At 43.1% G+C, this 12,582-nt stretch overlaps 1 protein-coding gene across 2 annotated transcripts; it reads right to left on the bottom strand.

Annotated features, from left to right (window-relative positions):
- Positions 1-1,500: 1,500 nt before the first annotated feature.
- Positions 1,501-11,379, bottom strand: SULT1C4 (sulfotransferase family 1C member 4). 2 transcript variants are annotated; one of them, XM_063338705.1, is made up of 8 exons: positions 11,285-11,379; positions 10,121-10,298; positions 8,348-8,485; positions 6,955-7,052; positions 3,548-3,674; positions 2,205-2,299; positions 1,808-1,988; positions 1,501-1,648 (listed from the first exon to the last, which is right to left on the bottom strand). In XM_063338705.1, the coding sequence occupies exons 2-8, from the start codon at positions 10,290-10,292 to the stop codon at positions 1,536-1,538; spliced, it is 924 nt and encodes a 307-aa protein (XP_063194775.1). In that variant the 5' UTR covers positions 10,293-10,298; positions 11,285-11,379; the 3' UTR covers positions 1,501-1,535. The 2 variants fall into 2 exon arrangements, with proteins under 2 accessions (XP_063194775.1, XP_063194768.1); XM_063338698.1 differs by lacking the exon at positions 11,285-11,379 and adding an exon at positions 10,783-10,851.
- Positions 11,380-12,582: the final 1,203 nt, after the last annotated feature.

Below are 12,582 nucleotides of genomic sequence, written 5' to 3' on the forward strand. Positions count from 1 at the left end.
ATCTAATTCCAACCCCCCTGCCACGGGCAGGGACACCTCCCACTAGACCGGGTTGCTCAAAACCCCATGGCCTTGAACTCTTCCAGGGATGGGGCATCCACAACTTCTCTGGGCAACCTGTTCCACTGCCTCACCACCCTCATTGTAAAGAACTTTTTCCTAGTATCCAATCTAAATCTACCCTCCTTCAGTTTGAAACCGTTACCCCTCATCCTATCATTACACTCCCTGATAAAGAGTCCCTCCCCATCCTTCCTGTAGGCCCCCTTTAGGTACTGGAAGGCTGCTATAAGGTCTCCCCCGAGCCTTCTCTTCTCCAGGCTGAACAGCCCCAACTCTCTCAGCTTGTCCTCATAGGAGAGGTGCTCCAGCCCTCTGATTATCTTCGTGGGTCTCCACTGGACCCATTCCAACAGGTCCATGTCCTTCTTGTGCTGTGGACTCCAGAACTGGACGCAGTGCTCCAGGTGGGGTCTCACGAGAGCAGAGTAGAGGGGCAGAATCACCTCCCTCGACCTGCTGGCCACACTTCTTTTGATGCAGCCCAGGATGCAGTTGGCTTTCTGGGCTGCAAGTGCGCATTGCCGGTTCATGTTGAGCTTCTCATCCACCAGCACCCCCAAGTCCTTCTCCTCAGGGCTGCTCTCAATCCATTCTCTGCCCAACCTGTATTTGTGCTTGGGATTGCCATGACCCACGTGCAGGACCTTGCACTTGGCCTTGTTGAACTTCATGAGGTTTGCACGGGCACACCTCTCAAGCCTGTCCAGGTCTCGCTGGATGGCATTCCTTCCCTCCAGATGGCATCCCTTCCCTCCAGTGTGTCGACTGTGCCACACAGCTTGTTGTTGTCAGCAAACTTGCTGAGGGTGCACTCAATCCCACTGTCCATGTCGCTGACAAAGATGTTAAACAGCACTGATCCCAGTACTGATCCCTGAGGAACGGCACTCGTCACTGGTTTCCACGTGGACATCAAGCCGTTGGCTGCAACCCTCTGAGTGCGGCCATCCAGCCAGTTCCTTATCCACCGAGTGGTCCATTCATCAAAATAAAATGATTCTACTTTGTGTACCTCTGTTGTTCTGTTTATACCTAACCACCTTTAAGTTTGTTTATTGTTATTTATTGATTAATGTTTGTACAACGTGAATAAAATAATGCCCACACCTGTTGCACTCTTTTAACACCTTTTTTCCTCTTTGTTCCTAATTTCTGTTGTAGGTTGATTTGGAAATCCCAGCAATATCAACTGTAGCTTTTCAAAGACAAAACCTCAAAGCATATGTGAAATATTTTTGTTAATGCTGAAAGTTACTATGGGAGGGATGAATGAGAAGTATCCAGTGGGATTATTTTCATCAGGGAGACCTAAACTTCGACATAATTTGGGCACTCTCGCAGTAATGAAAAATCAGTGGTGTGTGAAAGAGAGATATCGAAATCTTAGGGACAGAGGCATTTGTGAAGGAAAAACAAAATATATAAAATGGAAAAGGCTGAAGATCATAGAGAATAATTCCTGTTGCTGATAATCACAATTCCATGCGAAAAACAAGAGAGGTATCAGCCATTTTTTTCTTATAATCTTCATCAAATTTCTGATTTTGTGCCACAGTGAAGTAATTCTTCCAGTCACCGACAATCCCTACAAACAGCAAAGCAAAAAAAGAAAAAAAGATTAATTTGCCAGTATTTCCTGAACCCCATTAGCCACAACTCAGTAGATACTTGTACTTCAAGGCTTATTTCAAAGCAGAATGAAAGCCAGGAAGACAGAGTTGATGCCAGTAACAAACCTCGGTACCTTTTCTCATGAAGGGGGAGATGGAGTGATCCATTATTCCCTGAAACTCCTTAGTGTAGTTTGTCATGGGATTTTCTTTCATTATCTCAAAGGAGGTGTGATGGATTATCTTGTTTAGAACCTCCTGATTCACCTCCTTCTCCAGGAACTTCAGAATCTTCTGAATTTCTTGCTTTGGATTCTGCAGAGGGATAAGATACATGGGATAAGATACAGAACCAGGAAAAGCAAAGAAATCAAACATAGTGTTAAAGTTGCAATTGTCGGTGTGAGAAGATCAAGTTATTGGAAGATTTACTGATATAGCTGGTATTATAATAGAAAACTGTTGATTGTAGGTAGTGTCTACGGGACTTCGAGATATCAGAGCTCTATAAACATACATTCAGCCTTTTACCTCCTTCATATCTTCATAGAAGAGATAGAGAATACGGTGCTTATCTTTTGCCTTCCACCATCCTTTTACATGGTCATACCAGGAACCCCAGAGCACTGAAAAAAGAATAACATTATCAGCAGCTATAAATGCCCGAACTATCTGTGGCACTTATGTTTCCCCAATAACGAGTGTCTGGACATTTCCCATCTGGTTTTGAATGACTGTGACCATGACTGCTGTGCTCTGTGTTTATCACAGCGTTCGTGCTATTAATCCCACATGTGTATGGATGCTCAGAGCAGGATTCATGCGTAACTTCAGAGGGCAACAAATGTAGCCGCCTAGCCCTGAATGAAAAATCCAGGCTGCCTATATGGTCCATGGAGAGAAACAGACTTTTCCAGAGTGATTCATCTGATCAGCTGGACAAGACAGGTCTTAACTGTCCCTGCTTTGAGCAGGGAGTTGGACCAGATTGACACCAAAGGTCCCTTCCAACTTGCATTATTCTGTGATTCTAACTGGTTTAAATATTTGGTATACTGGCAGAAGTGCCTGTTTCTCTCCAGCAAGTATCAAGATGACTAGCTTGGACAGAGGTAGCTATGTCCTAGATGTCTGCACTGGGACAGATGGCTCCCAAGCCAAGCTGTTCAGACACAAGACACAAGGTCTCCTTTAGACATGAGAGTCTCATACCGGTCCAGACAGTGGCGTTTCTAGGCCTACATGGTGGCAAAAATATTAAAGACCTATGGAGGCTTTACTGACCAAAAGTGCAGACTGCCATCCACCTGAGCAGGTGTTCTTTCTTGGATATGAGCACCTCTTTTAGAAAGGGAATAATCAGCTTCTGGCGTTGCCTGTCTTTCGCTAGATAACTGCCTTCATTCAGATGCCTGATTTTTATACAGATTAATTTAGGTAAAAAGACTCTCTTAAGTCAAATTCACACCACACATTTCCACACAAAATTAAACCTTGGTCTCTTGTATATCAGGCTAGAGTAAAACCAATTAAACCACTGTTCCTTCCCAGCTGGCTTCCAAGCAGGTTTCTTTTAACCTCAGAGAGAAGAGATTAAGCCTGAAAATTGTCACGTATGTTTCTGAATGATAATAGAATAAAATGTAGCATTTTTTTTTTCAAAACAGGAATTTTGAAGATAGATAGAATTTTTCCTTTAGTTACTCATAAAAACCCATGAATAAAGACAGATTACTACTGAAACACCTTCAGTAGACATCCTTCTGTCAGTGTCAGCACTGGATTGCAAACCATAGCTGAAATAAATAGATCAATGACGTAATGCATTTTTTAAATGAACAAAATCTAATATACAATTGGTTGCAGTTCATCACCTTTTCCGGTCATGAATTTCTCCACAAACTCTTCCCAGGTTCCTGGGTCAGGCAGTCCTTTATTCATTCTGTGGAAATGGTAGTAGGACACCAGGTTGTCTTTTGCATTTCTCGCCACATAGATTATCTTTATTGATATGAAAAGAGAGAAAGAGAAAAATATTAACTTACACAGCTTATGTAGAGATTGTGCATGTCCTGGAGTTTTCTCTTGAAGCCTGACGATGGAGGCTTAAGAGATTTTGCTTTGAAGCTTTGAAGCCATTTTCTGAAATCGAAAGCATGTAACTTAGTCGTGACTTCTTTAGTTTCACCCAGGCTTTGCACATTAAAGGGAAAATATCTGGGGAGACCTTTAGGTTTCACAAAGATTCTGGAAATCATATTCAGTCCTGGTTTATCATAGAATCTTCATGGTTGGAAAGGACCTTTGAGATCATCGAGTCCAACCAAACAACCTACAATCTCTGCCACTAGAGCATGCCCTGAAGTGCCACATCTACACATTTCTTAAATACCTCTAGGGATGGTGACTCAACCACCTCCCTGGGCAGGCTGTTCCAGTGCCTGACCACTCTTTCAGTAAAGTAATTCTTCCTAATATCTAATCTAAACCTCCCCTGCCGCAACTTCAGACCATTTCCTCTGCCTGTCATTATTCACCTGGGAGAAGAGGCCAACACCCACCTCTCTCCAGCCTCCTTTCAGGTAGCTGTAGAGGGCAATGAGGTCTCCCCTCAGCCTCCTCTTCTCCAAGCTAAACATGCCCCGCTCCCTCAGCCTCTCCTCATATGACCTGGTCTCCAGACCCCTCACCAGCCTGGTCGCTCTCCTCTGGACGCACTCCAGCACTTCAATGTCCCTCTTGTACAGAGGGGCCCAGAACTGAACACAGTACTTGAGGTGAGGCCTCACCAGTGCCGAGTACAGAGGCACGATCACTCCCCTGCTCCTGCTGGCCACGCTATTCCTGATACAAACCAGAATGCTGTTGGCCTTCTTGGCCACCTGGGCACACTGCTGGCTCATGTTAAGCTGGCCGTCCACCAGCATCCCCAGGCCCTTTTCTGCTGGGCAGCTTTCCAGCCACTCTTCCCCAAGCCTGTAGCGCTGCTTGGGGTTGTTGTGACCAAAACGCAGGACCCGGCACTTGGCCTTATTAAACCTCATACAGTTGGCCTTGGCCCATCGATCCAGCCTGTTCAGGTCCCTCTGTAGAGCCTTCCTACCCTCAAGCAGATCAACACTCCCACCTAGTTTGGTGTCGTCTGCAAACTTACTGAGGGTGCACTCAATCCTCTCATCCAGATCATTGATAAAGATATTAAACAAAACCGGCCCCAAAACTGAGCCCTGAGGGACACCACTGGTGACTGGCCGCCAAGAGGATTTCACCCCATTAATCACAACTCTCTGGGCACGGCCATCCAGCCAGTTTTTAACCCAGCGAAGAGTACACTTGTCTATGCCATGATTCGCCAGCTTCTCCAGGAGAATGCTGTGGGAGACAGTGTCAAAGGCCTTACCAAAGTCCAGATAGACAACGTCCACAGCCTTCCCCGCATCCAGAAGGCGGGTCACATGGTCATAGAAAGAGATCAGGTTGGTTAAGCAGGACCTCCCTTTCCTAAACCCATGCTGGCTGGCCCTGATCCCTTGGCTGCCCTGCACTTGCCGTGAGAGCTCACTCAAGATGATGCTCTCCATGATCTTTCCTGGTACCGAGGTCAGGCTGACAGGCCTGTAGTTTCCCGGATCCTCCTTCCGACCCTTCTTGTAGATGGGTGTCACATTAGCCACCCTCCAGTCATCTGGTACCTCCCCTCTTGACCAGGATTGTTGATAAATGATGACGAGAGGCTTGGTGAGCTCTCCCGCCAGCTCCCTGAGTACTCTTGGGTGAATCCCATCCAGCCCCATAGACTTATGTACATCTAGGTGCAGAAGCAGATCATTGACTACTTCCTCCTGGGTTATGGGTGGGTTGTTCTGCTCTCCATCCTTATCTTCCAGCTCAGGAGGCTGAGCACCCTGGGGATAGCTGGTCTGACTATTGAAGATGGAGGCAAAGAAGGCATTAAGTATCTCAGCCTTCTCCTCGTCCTTGGTTGCAACTTTCGCCCCAGCATCCAGTAAGGGATGGAGATTCTCCCTGGCTCTCTTTTTGTTGATGTATTTGTAAAAATTTTTTTTGTTGTCCTTAATGTTAGTGGCCAAGTTGAGCTCCAGCTGGGCTTTTGCCTTTCTAATTTTCTCTCTGTATAACCTAACGAGATCTCTGTACTCCTCCTGAGTTGCCTGTCCCTTCTTCCAAAGGTGGTAAACCCTCCTTTTATTCCTAAGTCCCATCAGAAGTTCCTTATTCATCCAGACTGGCCATTTTCCCTGCCCTTTAGACTTGTGACACTTGGGGACAGCCTGCTCCTGGGCCTTTAAGATTTCCTTCTTGAAGGGCGTCCAGCCTTCCTGGACCCCTTTGCCCTTCAGGACTGTCTCCCAAGGGACTCTCTCAGCCAGTGTCCTGAACAAGCCAAAGTCCGCCCTCTGGAAGTCCAAGGTGGAGGTTTTGCTAACCCCCCTCCTTACATTGCTACAAATTGAAAACTTGACCATTTCATGATCACTAAACCCAAGACGCCCTCCGACCACCACATCTCCCACTAGTCCTTCTCTGTTTGTGAGCAGTAGGTCTAGCAAGGCACCTCCCCTGGTAGGCTCACCTACCAGTTGTGTCAGGAAGTTATCTTCCATGCACTCGAGGAACCTCCTAGCCTGCCTGCTCTCTGCTGTGTTATATTTCCAGTAGATACCTGGCAGGTTGAAGTCCCCAACCAGAACAAGGGCTGGCGGTTGCGAGACTTCAGCCAGCCGCTTATAGAATACTTCATCTGTCTCCTCATCCTGGTTGGGTGGTCTATAGCATACTCCCAGCACAACATCTCCCTTATTTCCCTTCCCCTTCAACCTTACCCATAAACACTTGACTTTATCATCACTGGAATCTAGCTCTATACAATCAAAACATTCCCTAATGTACAGAGCCACACCCCCACCTCTCCTTCCTTGCCTATCCCTTCTGAAGAGCTTATAGCCGTTCATCGCAGCATTCCAGTTGTGACAGTCATCCCACCACGTTTCCATGATGGCAACTACTTCATAGCTGTACTGCTGCACAATGGCTTCCAGCTCATCCTGTTTGTTGCCCATGCTACGTGCATCCATGTAGATGCACTTGAGCTGGGCTACCGATTTCACCCCCATCCTTGGCCCTTTATCCCTAGGCTCATTACTAGTGGGCCTGGTTTTATCCCCTTCCCCCTTCAATTCTAGTTTAAAACCCTGTCCATGAGCTTATGTCACTTTCTTTCCAAGTGAAGTAGAATTGAGTCCTACCTCTTCAGCCTTACCTTACAGTTTTGTTCCCAGAAGGAGGGAGGCACCAGCTGCACAGGGAGGTGAGTTTTTATTGTTCGTGGAGAAGGCATAGCTTCAGCTAACTCCAGGCCTGTGGGATGTTGCATTATGAGACGTGACTTGTTCTCTAAATTGTACTAGCACTTCTTTGCTGTTTTCCTATGGAGGATTTTGACTGTCTTTCCAGCAGTTCACCTTGCAATTATCATTCATCTCCAAAGCAATTATGTAGCAGTGTAATATATAGAACATTGCATAGGCACCTTCAGTGTATCTAGAGAAATTTTTACCTATGTATTCAGGGAGGAAAAGTGGAACACCGATTCATATCTTCTTCTTGCTTTCTTGGGACCATGTCTAACCCCTGCATTCCAAAGGATAATGATGAATAATAATTTATATTTACCCAAACAATGTTTTTCCTTCACAATATTTAGTGATCTCTTTTCACTTTGCAGGTAAGACATTTTTGTTTCTTTCTAGGATATGAGAATAATAGACTGGCTGACTAGACTTTCTGGATAACATGTAAAGAAAAATTGGAGAATGATGGACAGTAGATTTTGAGTAGTTTTGGATATATGGGAATATTTGGGAATATCTGGTGATATGTGGAGATGTGTTATCCCCTCCCCCCCTCCCTTTTAGGCATCTATCATGACCTCTGTCATTTTTTTTCCTATCATCCTCAATCATCCTCTGTCATCCTCTATCATTTTTTGTCTCTGTGTCAACACAGTCTAGGTTAGAAGACAAAAAGTAGCACTTGTGCTGCAGAGTTAGTCAAGCATTTTAGCTTAAAATGTGAAGAGATTCTGGCTTAAAGACTGGTGTGGAATGGGAGACCTTTCTGGGGGGATACTCTTGTAAGAAACCTTCTTTGCAGAACAGTCAGGCCTGCTGGTTGCCTGAATGCCCCATAGCTTGTTTAGATGACTAGACCCTAGAATTTAACAGCAGTTACTCAAAACAGTAGCAAACCCACTGAAAACATTATCCACCTTTTGGGAATACATCCACAATATAGGTTTCTCTTCCATACAGCCCCCCAATCAGAAAATGGGATTCAGTTGCCCCCACGTTCCTATTTTGCGCCTATCTGCTGCTGTTTTAAGTACTGTGGAGTACCACACACAGCCTTCAGATGCCACTCCAGAACAGCATGGTCTTCAATAGCTCCTGAGTCATGTCTGCCAGCCTAGCATTGGCTTGAGTAGCACTAGATGTTTATGTTAAAGCAGATGAACTGATCCCTAATACCCAACACGGTGCATAGTTTAGAGACAAAGCAAGTGGGACCTTTCACAGGAAACCTGTGGCATCAACATTGGGTGCTTGTTTTGTTTGATTTTGTCTAAAATACAAACCTATTTGTATAATATTCACCTGAGTAGCTCGCATCTGAAGAGTCTTGGAAAGACCACTCAAGGAAAGGATGTCGTTTGTAAGTAGTGTCACGTTTACACTTCTCAACATCTCCATTTTGTTGAATCATGTCCACTATCTCCTGTGTCCATGTGGTACCTGAAAATGTCAGTGTTTAGATGTTTCCCACAGGGATACCCAGGGAACTGAAAGCCAGAAGGATGGACTCCATATTGAAGGAGGAAGGAACAGCACAGAAGATGATGGACAAAGCGGAAAGAGAGGATAATGGAGGAAGAATGCATAATTCGAAATACAAAGGTAGTTCCCAAAGCACGGTTTCAGGGATTCCCTATTAGACAGGCTTCTTCCTGACAAGAGAAATAGCCTCCATCCCTACACTGCTAATGAAAGAAGCTCTGGGATAAACTCACTATTGTTCGGAGATGGTATTATTTGCAGAGAGGAATGAAATTCCCTCCTCCCAATTTTCAAACCTCCCAAAACCAGTTGTTGCAACATTTGTTTTCATCCTGATTTTGACTGAAAAAAATTAAATACCTGAACTTTGAGTGAGTAAAAATTTCATATAGTTTGAAAATATAAAAAAATTGCAGTTTTTTTCAACATTCCTGTCCGAAAGGTCTAATGAAGGTCAGTTCAACATCTCGTCTGCCTGAGGTACTGCATCATCCTGTAAGAGTTACAGTACTGTGTCTCTTTTCCCTTATAGCTGTGATTACTGGGTTAACCCCATCTCCTCCGAGGTACTGTGGCAAGTCAGCTAGAGAACAGGCTGAGGGACAGCTTGGAAATAAATGTGGGCAGGAAACTCAGCCCATCTTAAGATGCTTTAATGGTGCAGCTCTGACAAATACAACGTAACGTCAAATGCACTCCTAACTTTCTGTCCATTTCAAAGGCTGAGAGGTTTTCACTCAGGCTGGATAAAATAATGTGGTTTTGCTTTCAGTATACAGGAAATAAATTAAAAGCTTTCAGCTTTTATAAAAATAATGGGGTTTTCTTTGTAAAAATGTTTTGGGTTTTTTTCCCCTACTGAAAAAAATACTTAAAAATTCTTGCTAATTCATTATTTTTTATGATCATCAATTGTTCCCAAATCTGTTCCTGAATACCCTAAACTGTACATGGTTTTATTCATCCAGGATTAAAATTGATTCTTGTTATTCATTTTTACCTGTGTAATAAGTATAAAGGGTCTGATCAAGAGCAGCAATAGTAATGAGCTCAGTGGCCAATCACTGAATAAAATACCAGACAGCTAATATTAATGGTGGATATTTTATTTTATAGGCTGAAATTATTAAGTGAATTGGGTTATTTCATGAAAATAATTAACCCATATTCAGAAATCAGGACTGGTTTACGCACCAAGTCATTCCCCAAATACATAATACAATCCACAGTTGTTCAGTCAGTTTCTATTATTTCTTAGTAATGATGGCTTTTACTAGGGTCTGTTAAATCATTACCTATTGGTGGAAAACTTCTACTGTTGCCATTAATATATATGTATATACTCTAAATCAAAGGAAACATTTAAGTATAGGTAATTAGGCTTTGACCATTTGAACTTCAATAATAATAGATGGTTGTTACTTCTAACAAAGAAGTTAGAAGTTACTAGTCACAGCTGACAGAGCTCCACATCTTTGAAATACGTCTGGTTTGAGATTAAATAAAATCAGTCACAATAGAAAAACATAATTTTTAATTCCAACAATAAACACTATCACAAACTTTTCTCTTCTGTTTCCTACCCACACCAACCTGCTTTTGCATAGGTTGCGATGAGGAGATCATCAGGTCTGGCTTTGAACTTCCACACTTGGTCCCATGTGCTGCATATTGGTTTTGTGAGGGGAATACCTTCCACTTCATCCAGCTCAGCTCGGGACACTGCCTGTTTCAGACTCAAATCTTGCATTTTATCCAGTGCCATTGAGCACTGCATGAAGAAAGAAAGGTTTGGAATTAACGCGGTTGCTTTGAAAAAAATCTAAATTTACTCATCCGTTCTTGAGGTCTCTTTTATTGACTGAATTCCATGTCCTCTGATTTATTTGGCTATGATTTGACCTATCTGGGTCCACATATAGGCTCCTTTAAAGCTGGATCTCATTTTCAGAAATGCTGGGTATATTGCTGATGGTGGTTCTCAGTATTTCTAAAACCCTCTCTGTTTACTCAGATACAAAAAGAGAAAAAAATGTCACATAATTTCCATCTTTAAACATTTTACCAAACATATTTATGTAAAATTATGACTGTAAATATGGGGCCTTTGAAAGGCAAGAAAAAGTAATCGTCAGAGGTGTGATTCCAAAAAAGGCAGAGTATAACAGCTCCCACTGAAGTCAGCAACCCAACCCTTCCTCCTTAAAGAAAATCAACACAAACACCTGCTAATACCCTTTGGGCCTCATACTCACAACAACGTTTGCAGAGCTTTCTATGTTTCGTTCCTGGAGCTTTTCACTCTTAGAGCTCTTTGCTGTATATTGACATTTGTTGCAGATAAATAACCTGAACTAGATAGATCATTAACTTAAGGTTGTTAGACTTTAATCATTTAAATCAATCTAGTTAAGTCTATTGCCTATTGTACAATTTTACAGTAACTGGCTATTGATTTCTGGATTTCTCCCAAGGAGGCCTCTTCTTAGCCGTAAACCTTCAGAGCTCCAGAATTTCGTCAGAGGAAAGTTCTGCTTAAAGGGAGGCTGCAGAAATCATCTCAATTAAAAATATCAGCCAGAAAAAAGAAAAGACATGTCAATCCCAACAGCAAACATTGACAAAAACTTCCTTTCGTGTCCTTGTTTACTCAGACACGATTTCACACAGATTTAGTTGAGCAGAGCGAGAGGTTGGGTTTGTGGCTGGGCAGTGACCCAAGGAATTTAAAAAAAAAAGAAGAAAAAAGAAACTTGCCAGAGAATTTTTCCTGCTTGAATGTCTTCAGTCCTTGGCTGTGTTGATGACTATGCACCCACTTAGATCTTCAGGCAGAAGTAGAATGTTAAGCTTGGGTGGAGTTTTGATTCCTCCTATGAGTGTGAGGAGAGCAAAGGAGGAGGTACAGCAGCAGCCAACAGCTGAACAGATTTTCTGGCTTGGTTTATGAACTCCTTTTTAATCCTGTGAAGGAAAAATACGTTGAATACTCATCTAGTAGAAGGTGTCCTTGCCCATGGTAGGGGGGTTGGAACTAGACGATCTTTAAGGTCCTTTCCAATGCAAACCGTTCTATGATCTATCATGATCTATCATCCAAAGTATGATTCTTTACTGGCAACAATATTAAATGTTGGTCAGTAGCTCCAGCAAGATTATTTTAACTTGTGTCTGTCATTGTCAACAGTATTGGAATAATTGATTTTCTTACTAATATTTAATCTAAATTTAAAAATATTTTATTATTTGTTAATAACAAAGATCAATGGGACTGAAAGAATTAAAAGTGACTTGATTCCATTTTCACCGTGTACTACACCAGATCATTAGATAGATGTCTAAAGGTCTGTTTCATTGCTGGGGCTACCCATTAGTGTTTTAAAGCACTTTCTAGACAGGTTCTCTTCTTAACCAGCCTGACATTACAGGGTCAGGGATCACTGTGTGTGAGGTAATGTTTCATGATAAGATTTAAGTCCCTATCTATCTCTAAATCTATATGAGAAACTGTGAGAGATAATGTCGTGCTCCGGACTAGCCACAAACAGCAGAGTAACTCTGGCTGCGAGAAGTGTGCCAATGACACTTTTATATCTGGTTCCCAGCTGTTGCAGTCACGCTGAAATGTTTGGTTGCATCAGGAAAAGCTGTTCTTGGGCAAAAGGTAGGACACTCCAGCTGAACTCAAGCAAGTTTGAATGGATTGCGTTCACAAAGGAAAATTATTTTGAAGCAGCATTGCTATCAGGCATTGCTTCTGTCTTCTGCTGAAGGCATGCAGGCACTGTGAGTACTCAGGGTCCTTTTTGGTCATCCTTTGAATGGTCTGTCAATGTTTATATCTAAAATGGCTTTCTGTTATCTCGATTTTTAAAAGACATTTCATACATACTAATCGAATGAGGAAGCGGCCATCCTTGCGTTAATCCCGCCCTTGTATGGAGGGCTAGTCAGCATCGCCAGTGGAGTCTGGAGGGGGATTCGGCTGACTGAACATGAGCTGGCTTGCTCTGCAGAGTCCATGAACTCTATGGATTAGCTCTCTGTTGACTGTA

The sequence above is a fragment of the Chroicocephalus ridibundus genome, chromosome 1 (assembly GCF_963924245.1).
Source record: "Chroicocephalus ridibundus chromosome 1, bChrRid1.1, whole genome shotgun sequence".
Taxonomy (NCBI): Eukaryota; Metazoa; Chordata; class Aves; order Charadriiformes; family Laridae; genus Chroicocephalus; species Chroicocephalus ridibundus.

Excerpts from the sequence above, each read along its gene's own strand:
- SULT1C4 (XM_063338705.1), bottom strand. The coding sequence starts at position 10,292 with ATGGCACTGGATAAAATGCAAGATTTGAGTCTGAAACAGGCAGTGTCC. Across the intron at positions 3,675-6,954 it reads TCTGGGAACAAAACTGTAAG|ATAATCTATGTGGCGAGAAA; the intron begins GTAAGGCTGAAG and ends ATATCAATAAAG. Across the intron at positions 2,300-3,547 it reads GAAATTCATGACCGGAAAAG|TGCTCTGGGGTTCCTGGTAT; the intron begins GTGATGAACTGC and ends TTCTTTTTTCAG.